The sequence below is a fragment of the Sander lucioperca genome, chromosome 1 (assembly GCF_008315115.2).
Source record: "Sander lucioperca isolate FBNREF2018 chromosome 1, SLUC_FBN_1.2, whole genome shotgun sequence".
In the NCBI taxonomy this organism is placed as follows: domain Eukaryota; kingdom Metazoa; phylum Chordata; class Actinopteri; order Perciformes; family Percidae; genus Sander; species Sander lucioperca.
The window spans coordinates 45572975-45597752 of NC_050173.1; the positions used below are offsets into that span (position 1 = coordinate 45572975).

Consider the following 24778-nt stretch of genomic DNA (forward strand, 5'->3'; position numbering starts at 1 on the left):
AGTTCTCAAGGTTGTGGTGTTTCCAAAATACTTAACTTTCGCTTTACAAAGCCTGCATATAGCATGATTCCTATCAAATTCCGTCTTCCCTTTGAGGTTATAAAAGCCGAAATGTGTCCAAACTCTCGCCTTCAATGATACATCATAATACATCCATGGAATGGAGCAGGTTGAATAATTCTTTCTGTGAGGTTTGTCATTGTTTGCGCCGACTAAACTGCTTCCGCTGCACTCGTTCTTCTTCTGATTATGACAAGAGTGCCCAGGCGTCAGTGTGAATTCAACGCAGCGTCATCTATGGGAATGGCAAGGTAATGTCATTTCAGGACAATAGTGTCAAAACGAAAAAAAATATGAATCGATTTTTGGAATTCTATGAATCGATTTTGAATCTGTAGAGCTTAAATCTCGATTCGAATTCAAATTGATTTTTTTTGCACACCCCTAGATAACAGTAGTCATGTTTCCATCTAATTGTCAAGCGAATTTTAAGCGAACTTTTAAAATGTCACAAAAAATAAAAAAAGAGAACATGTGAATTAGAAGTGTTTCCAGCGTAGTTTTGTCACAAGTTGACGTTACGCATGGTTGTAGATTACAAACCGGCTTGCTAAATCAAAGAGTTTAGAAGCTAAGTTCTTTGGCTAAATGGAGAGAGGTAGCATTGTACAAGTTGGCCACCTGTGCAGAATACAGGGTTGTGGCAGAGACATTTGGTGTCAGTGAGACAACCGTTCACTGCTGTGTATACGCGGTGTGCAGGGCCGTACGATTCAAGCTGTTGAACCAGTTCGTCAATTTACCCGACGTGGCTGAGGCACAGGCTACAGCGCACCGCAACTCCACTGCGCACCTTGTGCCACAAGGTAAAGGTACTTTATTGTCACATACACATACATGTAGCGAAATTCATTTTCTGCATTTAACCCATCCCTCAAGGGAGCAGTATGTAGCCATTTACAGCGCCCGGGGACCAACTCCAGATCTGAGCCAGTGCCTTGATCAAAGGCACTGGCTGGAGAACCTAGTACATGTTTTTTGATGGTGGGGGAAACCGGAGCACCCGTAGGAAACCCACGCAAAAATGGGGAGAACATAAAAACTCAGAAAGGCCCGGAACGACCTCGATTCAAACCTAGAACCTTCTTGCTTTGAGGCCACAGTGCTAACCACTGGGCCACCATGCTGCCAAGTGTATGGCGCACTGGATGGGACCCGTATCCCGATCCTTCCCCCATCCGATGGATACCGAGACTATAGTCATGTGAGTTCCATGTTCGCTACATCACAACTTATTCGGCAAAGCTGTTTCCATCTCCCATTTTGCGCATTAACATTTCTATCAACATTTTCTAATGCGCTTAAAAATACGTTGATGGAAACATGACTAGTGTCATTGAGGAGAATGTTCGGTTACACTTTACTTGAAGGTATCTACATAAGAGGGTTAGGGTTAGGGTTCATGTGTCATGACTGTGTCATGACAGTGTCATGTCACTCTTATGTAGATACCTTCAAGTAAAGTGTTACTGAATGTTCTTCCCAAGTTACTTTAAAAGGAAGAATAAACCTCCAAAGATAGAACAGAGAACACAGCATATTTGATGATAATACTAATATACGAGCAAATATCACAGAAGTGTGATCTCATTAGACCAGAGAGAGACTCAAACGGTCAGGGCATTGTACAAATGTTCATCAGTGTAGAATTTGGTCTCAAAATTATCACCCAGTCGAAAGAACAGAATCAGTTGCTGGATGGATAAATGATGAGGAGGGTCCTTGTCTGCTCTGTGATTTAATGGAAATTGAAAATGAGTCTCATTTCATTCTCTATTGTCCTTTATGTGATGAGCTGAAAGAGAAGGCCTCCTAATTGCCTCCATTTCTGCTAATTTCTTTTGAATGGATGATAATGACAGACTTCAGAAAAAGAGTCACTGTGCTAAATTTGGAAAGACTGGGAAAATAAGGCAACATTCCCCTGACTTGAAAATCTGAGTACACCACGGACACCTTGAGGACAAGACACTGATAGCCTAATGTCTTTTAAAAATAAATAAAAAATAAAGCATAATTCAGCACCTCACAGAGCACATCCAACCGTGTCTTCTTCAAATTCCTTTTGTATGCTTCTAATTTGCAACAGCACATGCATTTGTGTTGTCTTCCTTTTTTTATACATCTTTTTATTTGCAAAAAAGAACAGCAATTGCTTACAGACATTTGGCAACAAACATTTAGTTTTTTGCTCCCCCCCCCCCCACCATGTCCCGCGTGTCACATTTCCTAAACCCAACCATCCGTTCTTCTTTTCCTAAACCCAACTGTCCCGTTCTTGTCCCGTGTGTCATGGAAACATAAGCCCACCCACGACCTTTTCCTTAACCTAACTGCGTCAAAAGTGACGCCAATAGTCCCGACCAAGCGCGTTTAGATAAAGGGCGTTTAGATATGACGCTAAAGAAGACCTTTAGCGTCAATTACAACGCCAAAGGCACCTGACCAACCGATGGGAGTGAGAATGTGTTGATCATGGACAGCCTGGCCTGTGCACGATGAAGAACCTTAAATTGAATTAAACCAAAGCGAGCACACGATGTTGACCCATTTACCCTGCCCAAAGCATTATTCCATATTTCATCAGATATAACTATTCAACCAAGTCTGCTCGGATCTTATTAAGTGATAAGTCACTAACAGACATGATAGTATTATATATCCGTGAAGTAAGACCCTTAACGAGCACAGGAATTTGCAAAATTATATCCAGTCTCGTTCTTGGCAGTAGACTGGGAAAGGATGGGCTAATGGATTGCACAAAGTGACGAACCTGGAAATAGCAGAAAAGCCTGGAGTGCTGTAACTTAAATTTGGCGGAAAGGGCATTCAAATTAGCGAAAGTGCCATGTGTTGTCTTCCTGTGAACCATGCAACTTGTTGTCCTCCCGGGTCAAATATTAACACTTTTTTGGTGCTTTTTCTAAGTTTTTATCACTTTTTTCTGTGCTTTTTTTCCCCACCAGTAGTCCAAATTTATTTTTTGTAACCAATTGGTCAATAAACTTCATTTATGTTTAGATCAGAGGAACCAATGTTGAAGGATTATAACAGACTGTTTTAAAACCATTTCAATTTGTTTTCGTCAAATGCTATAAAAGTTGAATAAAACTCAAAAATTAAACTAGAACTGCAAGCAGTTATGACGGGGCCCAAGCCACCCACGCCAGTCGCCCCCGACGCCTGGGGGAACGTGCGAAAGCGGAACCCGAAGCCGGGCGGCGGGGAGGCAAACGTCGCTAAACATCGAGAGGCGCAAGCCGCGACGTCTGCGGTACGCCGCCGTTGGAAACGTAGTGGTCAACAGTTCACCTCCACGCACATACAGACTACCTTTAAGAATTCTCTACAATAAACAAACTTCTTAACCCCCCTGACCGCGGGAGACAGCAGAGAAAAATGAGAGAGTGACCAAGAGGGTGGAGGGGGGAGGAAAGTGTGGTGGTTGAAGGAGCAGGGGAGGTGGTCAAGTTGTTGCAAATGGCGTCATAGGCGCTGATTTATGTTTTCCTCCGTGGGTGCTTCGTGGGAAATTAAGAATCAATGCCACCAACATAACCAATCACACTATGACAGACTCTCCACTTAGCACCAACTGCAATGTTTAATTGCACAGTATTGGCGCCTATGAATGGTGTAGATTTTGGATTGAAAAAGTGAGAGAAAAGAGTTGCATTTGTCCACTGTGAAGGTTGTAGCAACTTTGTCAAGTGGGTTAAGTAGTTTGTTTATTGTAAAACACCAGGGGAGCACACAAAAGCAAAAACCAAAACCAACACGGTAGGAGGCAAACCTCAGTAAGTATTGAGAAGTGTGAGCTGCAAGGTCTGTGGTACATTTCCATTGCAAATATCCCATTAACATTAAGTAAAAGGGCCAAAACTCGTCTACGTTGATTATAGCGCCCCCTAATGGCCGATCTTCACCAAATTTGGTACAGAGCCTCAGAGCAGCATGCAGAACGAGCACTACGTTTTGTGTTGATTGCATTTACTGTGGCAGAGATATTGCAATTGCAAATTCCCCATTTAAATGCATTGAGTTATTGCCCAAAACAAATAAACGTTGCTTATAGCGCCATCTAAAGGCCGATCTTTGCCGAATTTAGTACAGAGCATCGTAGTGGGATGTTAAACAATGATCTCAAGTTATTTGCTGATAACATTTAATTTGGTCGAGATATGATATGATACGTGTCTGGTAGCTAGCTAGGAAAATTTGTTTGGTCGTCAAATGCGCAAACTTTAACGTAGCAAAATTCCTTGGGTAACTTTTGGTCAGGTCCATCTGGAGATGCTACATACCAGGTTTCGTGCTGATCCGTCGCACGGCCTAGGACGAGTTTGAAAAAGTTGGTTTTGCGCATTGCGCAATATTGCGGAAAACAATTTAAGCGGAAATGGGCGTGGCCTATATCATGTGATTCAGCTTGATTCACGGAACACGTGGATGTAAGGTTTTCTAATGTGCGATGTGTAATGTGGGAGTTAAAGGCAAAAAAACATTATAGCGCCACCTAGTGGTCCACATGTGTAATTTTTGGTAGGTGTGGTCCATGACCCATTGTCTATCTACCCTGTAAATGTAAAGTTGTTCACATTAGTGTAAGTAGTAAATGTAGACGTGGGTCCCATAGGCCACGCCCACTTTGACCCCTCAGTACCCCACTATAGGGTTGGCCTCAGGAGTGGCCCTAGATGGTACCTATCAAATTTAGTAAAAATCTGATTAGCGGTTCATGAGATATAAACTTTTTGTACTTGTAGCGCCCCCTAGTGGCCAAGTTTTGTAAAACGGATGGGTGACCTTCAGAGGGTCACGACAAACATGAATCTAAAGTTTGGTGTTGATGGCATTTATTTTGGCTGAGATATGGCAAAGTTGGTGTTTTCATAGTTAGCTACACAAATTTGTTTGTGCGTAATATGCGCAATTTTTATCCTATCAAAATTCTTTTTATTAACTTTTTGTCCGGCCCATCTGGAGATGCTACATGCCAAATTTCGTGCCGATCGGTCACACGGTCTAGGAGGAGTTTGAAAAAGTAGGTTTTTGATAAATCACGATTTTTCACGCATAAAAGTTTAGGCGGAAATGGACGTGGCCTATATCACGTGACTCAGTTGGATCCAGGGAACGCGGGGATGTATGGTTTTTGAATGTAAGGTGTACGGTGTGGGAGTTATAGGGCCAAACGCGTTTTTTTCTGCTATAGCGCCACCTAGTGGTGGAAGTGGGTCTATTTTTCCGTCTGAGGTCCTTGCGGAGTTTGGGACCATTACTGAAAATGCCAATCCCCCCACCATGTACGGTTTAGGCTGTAGTCGGAGTTTTAGGCGGCGAAGAAAAATAAAAATAATGTATGATGATGATGATGATTAATCAGTAGAAAAACAATAGGGTTCTAAAGCCCTGTTGTATGAACGGCATAGCTTTGCTATTGCCCGTTCTTACAGACTCGGGCTTTGACCCCTAAAAAAGTAGTGAACTGATCCTTCATTTTGGTTTTTGCGAAGAGCATTGTATGCAACCATCCGTGTTATTTTTGGGAAATTACGTTGAAAGAAACACAAATGTCTGATGTAGGAACTTTGGAAACGGGTCAAATTTGACCTGACAACAACATGAAGGTTAAGAGAAGTGTAGTCTATAGCCATGACGTTCCACTTCCAGGTAAATCCAACAGCTAGCTAGACTATCTGTCCAATCTGAGTTTTCTGTTGCAAAACAAGTTCCTTCCCGAGGCTATTTTGCAGCGGCACCGTGGACCTGTCCGGCACTTAGCACCGCCTAAGACGATTGTGATTGGTTTAAAGAAATGCCAATAAACCAGAGCACGTTTTTCTAGACAATGCAAGACTAGGGTTGGGTACTGTTTGAATTTTTACAATTCCGATGCCGAACCAGTTCTTTTAAAAAACGATTCTGATTCCTAACCAATTCCTAAACCGATTCTTGAAAAACTGAAAAATGACATCAAAGAAAGGCTCTTTTATGGAGGTTTTTTTTAAGTTGAAAATGATTTAAATTTAACAATATATTAATGTTTTAAAGTACTTAAATATTTAATAAGTAAACCTAAGTCACCTAACACATAACTACAATAATTTAACAAATAACAGTTACACTATTAACAAGTAACAACAAAATAAATGTTGTTGAGTTGGTATGCCAACCAGCTTCAAACTTTAGCAGTTCTTTTGCAGAAAAATGACCATATTTGCCTTCTCTGGGAAGATACGACATCTCTCCTGACTTATGGCATGTCCTGCACAGGAGAAAACTCTCTCAGATGGTGTCCAAGAGGCCTGGACACACAGGTATGAGTTTGAAAGGGCAGACAATTTGGGGAGGCTGTCCTGCTTCCCCCACCACCAGGTTCCAGGGTCTTGTCCTGAACGATAGACTAGCAGAGCAAGTGTAATATGTTTACTAGCGATCACGTGCAGTGAATGGTTAATATGCCTTTACGTCCATTTTGGTGAGTCCAGAGGGAAAATATGTCATTTTAAAAGTAGCCTACATTTACGATAGCTAGCTAACAGTAGAGTACAGAGAAAGTGTGATATTTTTACGTCCGTTTCAGAGCGTGTACAAAAAGCCGTCTGTCAGCAGTGATAGTAGAGTACATGTCCGAGAATAGCACAGACACACGCTTCACACCGCGAGCGGGCACGTGCGCCACTCGGCAGAAAAGGGAGAAAGAAAAAAGTGTCTGCCACTGTCTGGAGCAACAGAGGGAAAATATTTCAATCGGAACCGAAATGAGGAACCGAAATTTGCGTTCTAATCCGGTCCGAATACTACCGTTTGGCGTAGGAATCGGATCCATAGTGGAACCGGGTTTCGGTACCTAACCCTATGCGAGACTACTCCACAGCTATCATGACACTAAACTTTAAAGGTCCAATGTGTGGGAATTTCTCCCATCTAGTGTTGAGATCATATATCGCAATCAACTCTCTCGCGCCCCACGCAGTTCAAAGTACGTATTACAGCTACGGTGGCTGTTCGGCGTCTCTTTCCCTTTCCCCTTTTCCTTCATCAGGTCTTTCCGTCTTTGGAAGGCATCTCCAATGTTCACTCTTTTTTTTATGATGACTTGCTCTTTTCAAAATCCTTTTTCTTTTTTTGGGCGAAGAAGAAGACTCCTGTTCCTGAAATTGGGATTTTGAATACGTGTGTTCCTCCAATGTTTCCTTCTTCAAACTTGCCGGGGGCCGGGAAGCTACGATACCCATTAGCAGCATTAGCAGCACCTGTGAGTTTATCATGTGACAGAGAAAACGTGAAAGGCGGAGCAGTATGTCCTGTATGTCCCTTACCGGCTAACGTATTTCAAGATGGAGCATGAATATGGAGCGTCTACCCCAGTTTATGCAAGTTTGTGAACGGGCAACACAGATTTTGATAATGAACAACTAAAAACGTTACACACTGGACCTTTAAATGTTTGCCCCAAATCTTGTAAGGGCCCCAACCAAAATAAAACTTGTCAGTTTGTTGTTATATTGTGGGGTTTGATGAACACTGCAGCCAGCGGGGGCAGCAATAATCAACCTGTAGGCTCGATAATTTCCTTTTGTTTTCTGATGATGTTTGTCACAACAGCTTCTTACCTGAATATGTTTTTCCCACCTCTTTCTGTTTTAGGACCATATTACCTAATTTCTATGCATTTTCAAAGTCTCACATCCTTGGCCTCAAATAAAAAAAGGACTCTGTCGCCTCTGGACTCAGGCTCATTAAAACATATTTCTATCCCTGTCATGTAGAGGCCTCGCAGCATTGAGCCTGCACCTCCTTCTTGGAGATGTTAATAGAATTCATGAAAAGAGCCTCTCTTTTTTTTTGTGCTGTTTCTGCTGGACGATCAGTCGGACCTGAGAGTCTGTGCTGAATTTATTTAGCATCCATTAGGGAGTGAAATTAAATTTGGCTCTGGGCTGTTGCCATAAAATGTACAATTTCTGTACGAAGAAAGTGCATCAGTCCGCTTCACAGTCACATCATTAATTTAGTTATCATACGCTGCTCTCCATGTAAAAGCACTGACATTGTCCTTACAGTATATAGCACATCATATGTAGTGCACTTAACCCTTGTCTTGTCTTCCTGTCGACCGTGCAACTTTTTTTATTTTTCTGGGTCAAAATGTACTTTTTTTTTTCAACGTTGTGGTCATCTTTTTCGACACTTCTGTCGCTTCTGTTTTTTATAATTTTTTTGTCACTTCTTACCGTGTTTTTGTCACATTTTTCCTGCGCTTTTGTCACTCTTCTTCTTTTATCATTTTTTTTCTCCAAATGCTATAAAATTGATTTCACTTCTGGTTATGCACATGACGCTGAACGTTCGTTAAGTTAAAAAAAGAAACACTCAGGACAGTCTCAATATGCTGTATAGCAGTGGTGGAGCATAACTAAGTACATTTAAGTACTGTACTTAAGTACAAATTTGAGGTTCTTGTGCTTGAGTCTTTTCTTTTTATGCCACTTTCTACTTCTACTCCGCTACATTTCAGAGAGAAATATTCTACTTTTTACTCCACTACATTAATCTGACAGCTTTAGTTACTTTACAAATTAAGATTTTTGCACACAAAACACATGTAGTTTATAAAACAGGACTTTTAATTATAAATTACAATACCCAACAATGTAAAGGTCTACAAGTCCAGCTGACATGATTAGACCATTAAACACACAACTGTTTGGATTGTTTCCAGTTTCTGAAATGGGAGGATTTTTCTTGCATCGAGTACTTTTACTTTTAATACTTTAAGTACATTTTCCTGATGATACTTACAGACTTCTACTTAAGTAAGATTTTCAATGCAGGACTTTTACTTGTAACAGAGTATTTTTACAGTGCAGTATTAGTACTCTTACTTCAGTAAATGATCTGAATACTTCTTCAACCACTGCTGTACATACCAATACCAGTAGGCTAGATGTGTCATGAGCTCATAATGGCTATGATTAGTGCCATTACTTGTAGTTCTCAGCATTTAGAAGCACATTGAAGTAGTACATGAACACAAACATCTGTCCAGACTTTAATTTGTTTTACGTGCATCTCCCTCTACCCATAATCCCTTGATCTTTTTTGGGTTGTTGACTATAAGTGGAAGGATTACATTCTCCCTCATTATTATCCACATCACCCTTTTCTGGTTGAAACATGCTTGATGTTAAAGCACCTTAACATGAAAGTGTGGCAGAGTTCCAAATCCAACTGTAGCACATGCAAAACCAACCGGACTTGCACACATAAATCCTGTTTGTTTTGGTCTTCGGAGGACAAGATAACGAAGCCCTCTGAGCCTTAAGCTCAAACATTCAACACTGCAATTTATAGTACGCTGTTATTCAGCATCCAGTGCCGTTTCCTGCCTATCCAGCATCTACAGTAAAAACCTTAATATGTAAATATAAAGCTGTCTTCTTAACCCTCCTGGTATACTCAAATGTAACCTTTATCTTCGGCATCAATTTGACCCCAATTTAAACCTCCAGAAAATTATTGTAATTAAAATGATCGGCCAATGGTATGTGTCAGATAAAACATAACTCCCCTCCACCCCTCCTTATACATCCAGAATATCCTTTATGTGAATATGAAAGAATATGCAAAGTACTATAAAATCACTGATTGACCTAAAGTTTAAAAGAAAACTCTTTGTGCTGCTTTAATGGCTTCATAGAAGCATTGGCAGCTCAGAATCAAAATCGAAAAACAGGATTTATTGCCAAGTATGTAAGTAACACTTATAAGGAATTAATGAAAAAATACAGAAACAAATGTACAAAATAGCTGTTTAACATAAACAAAAAAGAGGCTGAATGGTTAAACAGCTGACAGCCTGGGGTCAAACTTACCCCAACGAACACGGATGCATACAACATGTGTAAAGGACATTAATATCATCATGTTCATTTTTTGTTTACCTAGTTATGTTTACCCATGAGTCTTTCAATATGAACTAAAACAAACGATGTCAAGCACTTACAACCCCCCCAATAATCAAAACTGGCCGGTGCAAACCACCCAAAAAAACTATTATAATTTCCTTTACATAAATAAAGACATTTGCATCATAACTTGATGCAGAAAAGGCCCAAATTGTTGCTGAAAAATTCACCAGAATGCAGGAAATGAAGTGTTTGACGCTCAGAATTTCAATTTTGCTCAAAAGTGGAAATCTCAAAATCCCCAAACCACCCACCCCCTCCCCTCTCATGTTGAACTCAACGTTATGCTCTTGCCTTAGACATTGAATGGGGCCAAATTTACCCCCAGGATAACAGTAGGGTTAACATAAAGACAAACATTTATAATAATGTCACTAAAGCACACATGCCTTGACAGCTGACGGGCATTCAATATGCAGTGCATTTATTTCAAATTAACTGCGAATACAGACATGTGCGTATATGTGTATGGATAAATGTGCAGCAAAGCATCTTTTAAACATCTGCACTGTTTTTATCCATTTTTTATCAATAGTATCAACCCATTCTACATGAAACCAGTTTACAGGCAGCATGCATGAAGCCACACACCCTGGGGCAGTGACGACCTTTTGAATCCATGGCCGTTTTTCCACCACTCCAACCTCTGTGTATTGTTTGATCGCGTGCATCTGGACTAGGTCAGGTTAATATACTGGGCTGCTTTAGGAGCTCCATCGGAATCACATGTTCCGTGACAGGAATGCTGCCACGAGAGGAGAAAAGGTCGTCCGTAATTGAAACTGTGACATTGAAAAGGCAGGACGGAGGTGGAATTAATGGTCTGTCCTGACACTCAAAGATGAAGTTATTCTGCCCCCTAGTGTCAGCCAACCAGTCTTGTTCTATTCCAGGAGTGTCAAACTCAACTTCTCTAAGGGCCACACTGGAAAAAGGGAATCATATAGTTTATTGACATGCTTTGATAACATCGAAAAAAAGCGCCAAAAATGTCGGAAAAATCGGCATAAACTTGAAAAATAGCACCACATTTTTTTTTTATTCCCAAAATATCTAAAAAACAGTATCAAACGTTAAAAGCCCTATAGATGTTGGAAATAGGGGCAAAAATGTCGACAAAAGCACCAAGAATGTCGGGAAAAAGTGACAAAATCTAGTCGGGCCAAAATTTATCGTGAACGTATATATTTTTTATTTTTTACACTCTTGTGTTTGAATGTGCAAATTATTTAATAAAAAAGGGGGCTTATAGTGAAACCTCACCAGTTTCAACTTAAAAAAAAAATTGAATTAACCTTTATTTAACCAGGTAAGCCGATTGTGAACAAATTCTCATTGCAACGATGACCTGGCCAAGACAAGGCATAAAACATGCGAGACAGCATAGAGATACACATTAAATACGCAAAAATACAAAATACAACAGAGTCTACGAAAAGAAATTGATCAAATATATATACTGAGTGTAGTACAGAATCTTTGTACTAAGTTTGTGCAAACGGAATAGTGCAGATATGAAACAAATATGACAACAGTGCAGGTAAGATTGTGCCACTATGCAACTAAGAGAAGTCTGACATTTATTATTGAGCTCTGTGACCGATAAGACTTGAAAGATCTGTTCTGATTCGATGTTTCGTCAAACAACAACAACGCAGATGTACTGTTTTTTAAGTGCTGTGTAAAGTGTACTGACCTGTAGTATGTATGCATGGATCTGTTTGGGAAGGAACACATGGTGTCCATATTTGCACTGGACCAGTAAGAGCTGCTGTCTGGGTCATAACGTCACGTGGCTCCAAGTGTTTGGAGATTTGTATGTAGATGCTTTAATAAAAGGAGGAAAAAAAAAATAAAAATGAACAACCTAAAGAAAAAGAAAACACTATGAAAGAGACATAAAAATGCAATGAACACAAAAACACCAAAACAATTATCTTTTTTTTTTTTTCTTTCTTCAAACACTGAAATGGCCCATTTTCATTTTGGTCATTCATCAACGAGAATACTCGTAATAGAAGTTATTGAAAGTACATGTGATTCCACAATATTTTCCAAAAAATTTCTAAAATTTCAAAAAAAAGAAGTAACGTGGATGGTTGGCATGGTTTTATGTCAGTTAGCCTAATAGCTGGTTTGATTTGCATTGAGAGATGATTTTATGGAAAGTACCCCATGCCAATCTCTAGGTATGGTGAAGGGTATGTGATGATGTGGGGCTATTTTAATTCCAAAGGCCAAGGGAACTTTATCAGGATGCATAGTATCCTGGATCCATGAAATAACTGGCCTTTATAAATAAAAATCTGCCTGCCTCTATGGGAATTTAACATAGGGGTGTACTCACTTTTGTTGCCAGCGGTTTAGACATTAATGGCTGTGTGTTGAGTTATTTTGAGGGGACAGCACATTTACACTGTTATACAAGCTGTACACTTAATACTTTACATTGGAGCAAAGTGTAATTTCTTCAGTGTTGTCCCATTAAAAGATATAATGAAATATTTACTAAAATGTGAGGAAGTGTACTCACTTTTGTGAGATACTGTATATACACACTACCGGTCAAAAGTTTGGGGTTACTTAGAAATTTCCATTCCACTCCGGAGGGGCCAGACAAAGAATGGTTCAAAAACCCTATGAAAAAACGAGGTAGAGATGGAGTGACCCTGCCCGGAGGAAGCCCAGGGCCCCCGTCTGGAGCCAGGCCCAGATGGAGGGCCCGTCAGCGAGCGCCTGGTGGCCGGGTTTACCACGGAGCCCGGCCGGGCACAGCCCGAAAAAGCTATGTGGCACCTCTCTCTCCAACCCATGGGCCCACCACCTGTGGGAGGAACCGCTGGGGTCGGGTGCGCTGCCACATGGGTGGCAGTGAAGGTCAGGGGCCTCGACGGACTAGACCCGGGCAGCAGACGCTGGCTCTGGGGACGTGGAACGTCACCTCTCTGTGGGGGAAGGAGCCAGAACTTGTGCGGGAGATGGAGCGCTACCAATTGGATCTGGTGGGGCTTACCTCTAAGCACAGTCTCGGTTCTGGAACCATACTCCTGGATAGGGGTTGGACTCTTTTCTTCTCCGGAGTTGCCCAGGGTGTGAGGCGCCAGGCGGGTGTGGGGATACTCACAAGCCCCCGGCTGAGCGCCGCTACGTTGGAGTTTACCCCGGTGGACGAGAGGGTCGCCTCCCTACACCTGCGGGTTGTGGGGGGGAAAACTCTGACTGTTGTTTGTGCGTATGCACCAAACAAGAGCTCTTCTTGGAGACCTTGAATGGAGTCCTGTATGGGGCTCCAGTGGGGGGCTCCATAGTTCTGCTGGGGGACTTCAACGCGCACGTGGGAAATGATGGAGACACATGGAGAGGCGTGATTGGGAGGAACGGCCTCCCTGATCTAAACCAGAGTGGTTTTTTGTTGTTGGACTTCTGTGCTAGTCATGGATTGTCTATAACGAACACCATGTTCGAACATAGGGATGCTCATAAGTGTACTTGGTACCAGAGCACCCTAGGCCAAAGGTCAATGATCGATTTTATAATCGTTTCATCTGATCTGAGGCCATATGTTTTGGACACTCGGGTGAAGAGAGGGGCAGAGCTGTCAACTGATCACCATCTGGTGGTGAGTTGGGTCAGAGGGTGTGGGAAGACTCTGGACAGACCTGGTAAGCCCAAACGGGTAGTGCGGGTAAATTGGGAAAGTCTGGAGGAGGCCCCTGTCCGACAGACTTTCAACTCACACCTCCGGCGGAGCTTTTCGTGCATCCCTGTGGAGGCTGGGGGCATTGAACCCGAGTGGACAATGTTCAAAGTTTCCATTGCTGAAGCTGCGGCAGGGAGCTGTGGTCTTAGGGTCTTAGGTGCCTCAAGGGGCAGTAACCCACGAACACCGTGGTGGACACCGGTGGTCAGGGAAGCCATCCGACTGAAGGAGTCTTTCCGGGATATGTTATCCCAGAGGACTCCGGAGGCAGTTGCAAGGTACCGAAGGTCCCGAAGGGCTGCAGCCTCTGCCGTGAAAGAGGCAAAGCAGCGGGTGTGGGAGAAGTTCGGAGAAGACATGGAGAAGGACTTTCGGTCGGCACCAAGGTGCTTCTGGAAAACCGTTCGCCACCTCAGGAGGGGGAAGCGGGGAACCATCCAAGCTGTGTACAGTAAGGATGGGACGCTGTTGACCTCAACTGAGGAGGTAATAGGGCAGTGGAAGGAGCACTTTGAGGAACTCCTAAATCCGACTAATAAGCCCTCTATGGTAGAGGCAGAGCTGGAGGATGATGGGGGATTGTCGTCAATTTCCCTGGTGGAAGTTGCTGAGGTAGTTAAACAACTCCACAGTGGCAAAGCCCCAGGGATTGATGAGATCCGTCCAGAAATGCTTAAAGCTCTGGGTGTGGAGGGGTTGTCTTGGTTGACACGCCTCTTCAACATTGCGTGGAAGTCGGGGACGGTGCCTAAGGAGTGGCAGACCGGGGTGGTGGTTCCCCTTTTCAAAAAGGGGGACCAGAGGGTGTGTGCCAATTACAGGGGTATCACACTTCTCAGCCTCCCCGGTAAAGTCTACTCCAAGGTGCTGGAAAGGAGGGTTCGGTCGATAGTCGAACCTCAGGTTGAAGAGGAACAATGCGGATTCCGTCCTGGTCGTGGAACAACGGACCAGATCTTTACTCTCGCAAGGATCCTGGAGGGAGCCTGGGAGTATGCCCAACCGGTCTACATGTGCTTTGTGGATCTGGAGAAGGCGTATGACCGGGTCCCCCGGGAGATACTGTGGGAGGTGCTGCGGGAGTATGGGGTGAGGGGGTCCCTTCTCAGGGCCATCCAATCTCTGTACGACCAAAGCGAGAGCTGTGTCCGGGTTCTTGGCAGTAAGTCGGATTCGTTTCAGGTGAGAGTTGGCTTCCGCCAGGGCTGCGCTTTGTCACCAATCCTGTTTGTAGTATTTATGGACAGGATATCGAGGCGTAGTCGGGGTGGAGAGGGGTTGCAGTTTGGTGAGCTGGGGATCTCATCGCTGCTTTTTGCGGATGATGTGGTCCTGATGGCATCGTCGGCCTGTGACCTTCAGCACTCACTGGATCGGTTCGCAGCCGAGTGTGAAGCGGCTGGGATGAGGATCAGCACCTCTAAATCTGAGGCCATGGTTCTCAGCAGGAAACCGATGGAGTGCCTTCTCCAGGTAGGGAATGAGTCTTTACCCCAAGTGAAGGAGTTCAAGTACCTTGGGGTATTGTTCGCGAGTGAGGGGACAATGGAGCGGGAGATTGGTCGGAGAATCGGCGCAGCGGGTGCGGTATTACACTCAATTTATCGCACCGTTGTGACGAAAAGAGAGCTGAGCCAGAAGGCAAAGCTCTCAATCTACCGGTCAGTTTTCGTTCCTACCCTCACCTATGGTCATGAAGGCTGGGTCATAACCGAAAGAACGAGATCCAGGGTACAAGCGGCCGAAATGGGTTTCCTCAGGAGGGTGGCTGGCGTCTCCCTTAGAGATAGGGTGAGAAGCTCAGTCATCCATGAGGAGCTCGGAGTAGAGCCGCTGCTCCTTCGCGTCGAAAGGAGCCAGTTGAGGTGGTTCGGGCATCTGGTAAGGATGCCCCCTGGGTGCCTCCCTAGGGAGGTGTTCCAGGCACGTCCAGCTGGGAGGAGGCCTCGGGGAAGACCCAGGACTAGGTGGAGGGATTATATCTCCAACCTGGCCTGGGAACGCCTCGGGATCCCCCAGTCGGAGCTGGTTAATGTGGCTCGGGAAAAAAGCGGAAGAAGTTGGATGGATGGATAATGTAATCTGAAAACTGCTGCCCTGATTAAAAAAACTGGTATTCTGTATGCAGTGGAGTGGAATGGAAATTTCTAAGTGACCCCAAACTTTGGACCGGTAGTATATATATATATATATATATTCTTCTGTTGTAGAAAGAAGAATCATAAAATATGAGAGATATAAACTGCAACAAGTAACTTTTGACTAGTATATATATATATATATATATATATATATATATATATATATATATATATATATATAAAAAACTGCAACAATTATATATATATATATACCAGTCAAAAGTTTATATTTATAGTAAATTGCTACATGGCCTTCAGTTCTGTCTGTCTGACACATATTGAAGCTTCCTCAACAAGAGGGGGAACTCATGCACCATCCATGTCAACCACACCTGTCCCCACGGACCAATCAGAAGCCAGAATCGGTACACACCACGGACACATGTCAGACTCGCACACACAGGGTTCAACGAGACAGAGAGGACTTGTTTTTGCAGAGCTGTAGCATGTGACCTTGTGTGTATATTCCTGTGTTTAACCCGAATACAAATTCAAAGCCATTGTTATTGTTGACTTTCACTTTAACCTGACCAGACAAGTAAAAACTTTCTGAGTGCAGCTCCGTACAGGAATATGTAACGATAGTGATTCTCATTCGGGTCCACTGAACCATTTCTACATGTCATGAATTTAATAATGTAGGTCTATACTTTATTAATCCTGTAAGGGGAAATTAAATTTTTTACTATGTTGTTATATATATATATATATATATATTCGCACACACACACAGGCTGAAATACACCAATGCATTCTCAATGAACGGGTTCTTATGATATTGTACGAAAAGTTATGCACACTAATGTGACATCGGCTACAGAGCTCCATGACGCCTAGCGGCGGTTGCTAGCTGTTTAAGCTGCTACAGAGCTTCCTGCTGCCCGCTACAGACCACTGTGACAGATCAGTCGTATCAGCGGCAGTTAGTAGATGTGTTTAGCCACTACAGAGCTGTGCGACGCCAGCTACGGTGCTCCTCATGATGCTCTGTCAGGTCAGCGGTAGTTGGTGGGTCAGTTACCCGAGAATAGGTGACTGTGAGCCAGGTACAGAGCACTGCGAGCTGACGATCATTTCAGCGGGGGTTACAGTCAAGTTTAGGCAAGAAAAAGTGAGCGTTATGTGGCGACCTAAGTCAAGTTAGTGACAGTTTTGGCGGACACAAGAGAGAAATACCGTTGGCGTCTTTTCTACAGAAAGTCGCCAGATTTGTCGCTAGTCGCTTTTTTGAAAAGAAGTCGCTAAGGGGGTTTGAAAAGTCGCTAAATCTAGCGACAAAGTCGCTAAGTTGGCAACATTGGAGCCTCTGCAGCTTCGCTCAGCTCGTTGTAAAGAGGGGTGTGTGTGTGTGTGTGTGTGTGTGTGTGTGTGTGTGTGTGTGTGTGTATGTGTGTGTCGCTTGTTGTAAACCAACCAATCAGCGCGCAGCTCATCTAAATATTCATGAGCATACCATATAAGGGAGAAAACCTCTCATTTCAATCCAAGGCTATTTCACAGGGTTGCATTAGGGCGCATAGAACAGCACCCGTGCCATTTTTAGCCCAACCAATGTTACATACCTTATTAGGAGACCTTAAGGAACAGTGTGAAATACCCTATATAATCATTCTATCACCCCTTTAAAGTTTCCTCTTAGAATATTACTTGACTACAAGTCTTAAAGTATCGGATATTTACTGTACTTAAGTATCAAAAGTAATTTTCTGATATTAAATGTACTTAAGTATTAGAAGTAAAAGTAAAAAGAAACTTTGATTTTGAATTTTATGGACAATGGAGTGTAACGTTATCGTCATCACCGTCGCTGGGTGGTCATCATCTGTTACCATGGTGGCAGAGCCTGCAGCAGGGGCTTCCATGACGCTATCAGTTATTATGCTTCTTCCTCTTCTTCTTTAGTTTTGGCTTTTGTTTTTTTGTTGCTTGGCAACAAACAACAAAGGTCACCAACTGAAATGGAGCGTGCATTGACTTGGCAATCTAGGAGCAATGATTGGCCAAACCTGCTTTTTTCCAGTGTAACAAATTTCTTCTGATTTTATTTTGTAGTAAGGAGTAACTAAGATGCTTAGGGGAAATATAGTGGAGTAAAAGTATACATTTCATTTAGGAAATGTAGTGGAGTAAAAGTTTCCGGAAATATAAATAACGAAGTAAAGTACAGATACGTAAACATTCTACTTAAGTACAGTAGCGAAGTATTTGTACTTCGTTACATTACAACTGCTTGTCTGTGTTTATTTCTTTGGATTAGCCTGTTGGCAGATGGATTAATAGAAACTGAGTATATATATATATATATATATATATATATATATATATATGAGAGAGAGAGAGAGAGAGAGAGAGAGAGAGAGAGAGAGAGCGAGAGATGTGTATATATATATATATATATATATATATATATATATATATATATATATATATATATATTCTGAGCGAGAGATAAGAGAGAGAGAGAGAGAGAGAGAGAGAGAGAGAGAGAGAGAGAGAGAGATAGAGAAGAGGAAGAAACTAAAAAGCCAGAGAAGTGATGTGGATGAAAGTGTGAGTCAGCTGTTTGTTGTTCGTTGTTTCCTGCTGCAGGTCAACTTGCATTTCTCTGGTAATTTTCCACAAAGTGTAAAAAAAAAAAAAAAGTCTCTGTCTGTTATCTGTGTGTTATCATCACAGGGTGGAGTCAGGTTTGTCTGGGGAAGGGGAATCTATGTTTACAGCCAACTTAACCCCTTGACCTCCAGCTTTCCATTTATATTTCCCAACAGCTTTTATACCTTTAAGGTTTCACAATAATCTTATTCTACTTTATATGACTGTATATATACACACACACATATACAGTACACACACACACACACACACACACACATATATATATATATTCTGTCTTAACTTTATTTTTCGTCATGGAAGCTATAGTATATGATGTTTACACTGAGAAAACAACATTTTATACGCGTTTTCCTAAAATGTAGCCGAACGTATGAGCTAATTACAATATTTTGAAAGTTTAAAAGACATTTATCTTCTTCACTTAAGAGAAATATTTTCTAATTGTGTCATATTGCAGTCCTCAAACAGTTCAATCGCTGTCTACATCATATCCTCATATCAACTGTGAAAGTATAAACCACACAGTGATTCATAAAAAACAACAGATTTGATATTATGGAAGACTTAAACAGTTTGAAAAAGTTGCTGACCGTAAGCCAAATAAATCCGCCATTAAAAAAATTATTTAATTTTTTTTTTAATGAGAAATATAGATAACCTGACAACTCTGGGCTCTGCCACCAAACACGAACGATATACAGAAAAACACTTTAAACAAAGAAAGAGCAGCATGTACAAAAGTCCACTGACATCATGGAAATATCCGAATTTGCTGTTCAAAATGTGAAATGAAATATGGAGTCAAAACATATTGTATTTTTTACTGCAACATTTATGTTGACAGCTTTAGTTGGACTCTGTAGATTAAAGTGCTCATATTATGCTTTTTGGCTTTTTCCCTTTCCTTTATTGTGTTATATATCTTTTTTGTGCATGTTATAGGTTTACAAAGTGAAAAAGCCCAAAGTCCACCCCAAAGGGACTTACCATCTCCAACAGAAAACACTGTTCACAAACTGCTCCAAACAGCTCTAATTAAACCACATAAACCTATTCTGATATAACCTCTAAATACAATTATGAACCTGAAAATGAGCATAATATGAGCACTGTAAGACTTTTCATATTCCCTGTAAGTATTTTTTATAATGTAGGATGCTTTATAACTTTGTTTAGAAAGGTTTGCATTACTTGGTTGGTCCACATAATTGTCACTTGTCCCTATAAAAGACACAGAGGAACTCAGCTCAGTAAATCTACAAGTACTTTCAGTATGAGCTAACTGCCACCTCGCAGTGAAAACGGCCATCATGGCACACTGGCTTTATTGATTCTGTGTGTTTCGTTCTCCTCTTGTTTGTGTGTGTGTGTGTGTTTGTGTGTGTGTGTGTGTGTGTGTGTGTGTGTGTTTCCTCCAGGTGCTCTGGTTTAGCTATTATATGTTAAGTACACAGTGCTGTGGAGATAGGTCTGGCAATGCGAGACTATAGCCGTTGGTAAGTCTTAAATGCGATTGAGCTATCAGGAAATCCAAGGCCGACGGTAGCTAGGGTTAGGGGCGGTCTCAGCCCACCCAATCAAAAGTTAATAACATGTGTTAGCCACTTAAAAAAATGGCACAGAAAATAACAGTACTGTTTCTAACTTCTGATTGGGTGGCCAGCCCATACAGCCCGCCTCCAAAGTATCCCACTGCCCACCTCTCTTCTCTCATGGTGTCCAGGCAGAAACACACAGAGCTCTGAACAAGCAGACCCACCCGTCCGTCTGTCTCTGTAAAAATCAGTGGTGGAATGTAACTAAGTACATTTACTCAAGTACTATACTGAAATTGGAGGTACTTTTTTTTTTTTTCTTTTCAACCCATTCTCACTCCAAACTCGTAAAATGCGGACGTTTGGGCAGTGGCTGTCAGCGTCAGAAGGAGCGCAAAAAGCGCCCTTCAGCGTGTTTGTAGAACGCACCAGGGAGAGCTTATGGTAGCGTGTAGTATGAAAGGCCGAAAATGTCCCGTTCTTCTTTTCCTAACCCGTCCCGTTCTTCTCCCCCGTGTCATGGAAATGTAAGCCCACGACCTTTTCCTTAACCTAACTGCGTCAAAAGTGACGCCAATAGTCTGACCAAGCACGTTTAGATAAAGCACGTTTAGATAGGATGCTAAAGAAGAATTTTAGCATCAACAACAACGCCAAAGGCACCTGACCAAGCGACCGTATTTTATGCGAGGGGAGTGAGAATCTGTTGGCAGCGCAGCTTTGTGGTCGCAGTAGCAGCTTCAGTTGGTTATAAAGCGTTTGAAGAGCAGCAAAGGATACAGCTGCTTCCCTAAACCTCTCACCCAGACAGAGTCCCAAACATTTGCTCTGCGTGCGTCAGCCAGTCTTAATGCACAGAAGACTGTAGGGCAGGTGGATATTGTTCATGAAATATCATTCTCTTTAAAGGACAATTCCGGCACAAAATGAACCTAGGGGTTAATAACAGATGTGTACCCACTCGATCGCTCTCTGGGACATGTTTTCATGCTAATCGAATGAGTTAGTAGCTTGAAAAGAGCTTGCATGGACCGCTGATTAGCTTACAACGCTAGTATTCGGGGCACAAGGAAAGTAAAAACAAATCGCTATTTGTACCTCTAAAAAGGCTCAAAATATCACCAAAGTTCAACGGTAGCATAATGAGGGTCCCTAAATGTTAACCGAAGCATTGAGAACTTTGTAAGCGTACAGACAGTTTATTAAAAAGACACTTGCGTTCTCGTGTACAGGCAGCCGCCGTCTTGGGAGCTACTGTCTTTCTAAACTATCTTTTTATAAATAATCTTATAATCTTTTTTATATATAATAAACTGTCTTACACTTACAAAGTTCTCAATGCTTCGGTTAACATTTAGGGACCCTCATTATGCAGAGAGCGATCGAGTGGGTACACATCTGTTATTAACCCCTAGATTTGTTTTGCGCCAGAACTGTCCTTGGGGACAAAAGACGCACCGGCGAGTCCAAGTGATGTTTGACAACACTCCTAATCAAAAAGCCATATTACAAAATTTCATTTCCAGACATTTATTTACTATTTTATTCATATATCACGATACTTCTGTGAACCCAAGACTTTTTAAAACTCATTTCAAGCACCAAAACAATTCAAAACTTTTCAACTTTAGGGCCAAATTATCTCGTCACACATTGCTCTGGTACAATTGCGGACACTATACAGACAGCTAAGTTTGTTCTGAACATGTCGATATGAAACACACAGGGATCAAGCTATACGCAAAGACCTTTTAAAAAGGAGAATTCAAGAAGAAATGTAAAAGTGGTTTTAGGACTTATTTATTCTCCAAATCTCAGAGAACACCGATAGGGAGCCTTAGTTATATTTTGAACGTGCAGAAAGATTTGAACATGAGCAGAAATCTTGCTGAAACACAGTACATTATTATTATTATTATTATTATTATTATTACAGCAGGTGTTTATAGATACATTAAAATAAAGGAATGTGTCATTTAGGAGAACAGGTGCCACTTGCACATTTCAAGAGGTGACGTCCCCAAACAAGGAACACCGAAGAGGAGGGAAGAGTAAATCAGAATCAGCTTTATCGGGTTCGCTGGTATTTGGACTTGGACTTGTCTCGGTCTCCGCCACTGGTCTTACCAAAATGGCTTTTGGTCTCGACCGAGTCCAGGTGTTTTTATTATGTTTATATTAATATTGGAGGGAAAGTGAAACACTGGCCACCTGATAACCAATCAAACACTAGATTATCTTTGCACGCCCTGCATCTGCGTGCCCTGCTAACGTTATTGCCATTCATTTTCATTGATTCAGAGATAAGATTAAATGAGAAAGGTTGATCTACAGCAGAATACATACTTACTTGAAAAGAAATACAGAATGCCTGAGAGCCCTACTGCATTATAGTCCATTATGTTTTTATACTTTAAATTGTCATCTGTGTTTTCCTTTACATAAATATAGACATTTCTAGCATAAATCGGTGCACAAAGATTAACCAAGTGCTTGTACTCAAAGATTTTTAGAGGAGGACACCCAGACCTTGCACTTCATGGTATGTGACCCCACGAATGTCGAAACAAAATCTGTCTCTGGGTTGCCATGCCAGCTGTCAGTAAGCCAAATGTATGTGCAATCTTAGAAGGGATTTGAACTGGCAACCGTTGAACTGCTAGTCTGCTTTTCTAACCTCAGTAATCCCGACTCCAGGAGTGAAGTTGGCAGTGTTTAATATATTAAGTGGGGTCAAAAGCAGAGGACAAATGTCCCCACAGGGATTAATATTAAAGCTTTGCTTAACTGAAAAAAAAAAGAAAAACACACAGACGCCTTAGTGGAAAATTCCTTTTTCTAGTCCACATCAAACAAGATTTTTTTTTTTTTTTTTTTTTTTTTTTTTAAATGTCTTCCTCTTGTTGCTGTTTTAATACATTAGCTGGTATTATTGCAAAAAGTCACATCCTATACAGACTTTTTCCAACTGTTTCCAAACTTTATGGGCTTGTGAAGCAAAGTGATGTCTCCTCCTGATGCTCTGTCACTGACTGGTATATGTCAAATATTAGCCAGGATATCCCCAGGACCAAATTGAACTGACACAGACAAAAGACAACAGAGCAAACAAAAAGAGCAAAACAATTTTATGAAGAATTGTCTTGAAAACGGGTCAAATTGGAGCCGAGGATAACATAAGGGTTAAGGAATCATGTAGCCTACTGCACATCTCGAGAATTAGAACTTGTTTAACCCTTGTATGGTGTTCATATTTTTGTTACACAGCCAATGTTCCCGGGTCTGGTGGACACGCCACATTATTAGGCTTTTAAATCAATACAGCCATAGCCATAACAATTTATGTAAAAATACTTAATAGATGTTTACTTTAGCTCAATTACCAATGATATATACATCATTTACGGTTCATATTTCCCATTTACCCCTGTGAGATCACATTTATGATGATATGATCATTTTCGTTTTTTGTGAGAAAACAAGGAAATTCAATTATAAAAAAGGTAAAAAAAAAAAAAATAGAAACAAGATTTTTAATCATTATTGGTGCTTATTTCTTAGAACTTAATCAGAACAGGTGAAAGTGCTTGACATGTAACAATTTTGTAGCTTTGTGTGGGAATAGCAGGTGCAGAAAGACAACATATAGTTTCATAGCACCTACAATTAAATACACTCGGGTCCAGTAGACCCGAACACCTCATATGTAATAGTTATGTGTAGGGGGAGGGGGGGGGGGGGGGGGGTTGTACCATGTGCAGTCATTGAAAATAAGTTATTTTTTTATGTTCTTCACAGAAAATGAGCCAAGACCAATGAGTTTGAGTTAGAATAAATAATAAATAGTATAATTTTTCTTTTAGCAAACATTGAAAATGGGTCCTAAGACCCGAACATCACACAAGGGTTAAGCCATAAAGCTCCTAAGTTTAATTCTACATAAAAGACATTTAAAATCGCAATAAATCACATCTTTATTTTTCATCTTTAGTGTTCTTTACCCCCCCCCCCAAGGTAGCACAAGCAGACACAATTCTTGTTTTCCGTGCATGTTTTGAGCCCCTTTTACCTCCTTTGGGTTGTCTTTCATACTCCAGGCATATGTGCAGATGCACTATAATTTTAAGTTGTGAAATATATATGAAATAATAGGCTACATTTACATAATAAAAAGTCACTAAAACATTAGTTTTGCATAGCCAGACCTTCCTCCACAGCGCTCACTAAAACGTTTATACTGACTTCGATAGATAAAGTTTAGGCTCCTTCATGAAAATATTATGTAAATGTTACCTATAGTACCTATAGTGGAGCCGGGCTCAGTCAGGGAGGGGTTAATGTTTAACAGTACAGTCTGTATTTTTCTGCTCAGCTCTCCACCTCATGGCTCATTTCCATGACTGTGTCCCCCTATAGGCTGTGTGGCTCTGATTGGCCTAGAAAGCTGTCCCGCAGGTTCACACGTTGTTCTGATTGGCTGCTTGGTGACAACCTGCCGTGCAGCTCTCCTCTCATATCAAAGCACTCGCTCTATAAGATCTCTTTTTTTCCCTCTGTTTCTCACACACAGATCTGTCCGCTACTTTATCAATAAGACCCGAAGCTTCAACTTAAAATATAAACTTTTTATTTTATTTTCGCTGACAGGCCGATGAGAGAGAGTCAGCTGAAGTTTGGCCGCGCTCCGAGCTGAAGATGCAGACCTCGAAGAGCTTTCGGATGGATGATTTTATCGCAGGGTGGATCGCCGGT

At 41.6% G+C, this 24778-nt stretch overlaps 1 protein-coding gene and 1 long non-coding RNA gene across 2 annotated transcripts in view; one reads left to right on the forward strand and one right to left on the reverse strand.

The window, feature by feature from the left end:
- Nucleotides 1-2183: 2183 nt before the first annotated feature.
- On the reverse strand, nucleotides 2184-20692 carry LOC118495788. The gene is made up of 2 exons (XR_004898223.1): nucleotides 20567-20692; nucleotides 2184-2377 (listed from the first exon to the last, which is right to left on the reverse strand). It is a non-coding gene; the product is annotated as an uncharacterized LOC118495788 (long non-coding RNA).
- Nucleotides 20693-24535: 3843 nt separating this feature from the next.
- slc25a48 (solute carrier family 25 member 48) overlaps nucleotides 24536-24778 on the forward strand; it is a 37538-nt gene continuing 37295 nt past the window's right edge. Inside the window, exon 1 of the mRNA XM_031317085.2 lies at nucleotides 24536-24776. Coding sequence (XP_031172945.1) covers nucleotides 24722-24776 — 55 coding nt within the window. The 5' untranslated portion in view covers nucleotides 24536-24721. The remainder of the gene's footprint in view (nucleotides 24777-24778) is intronic.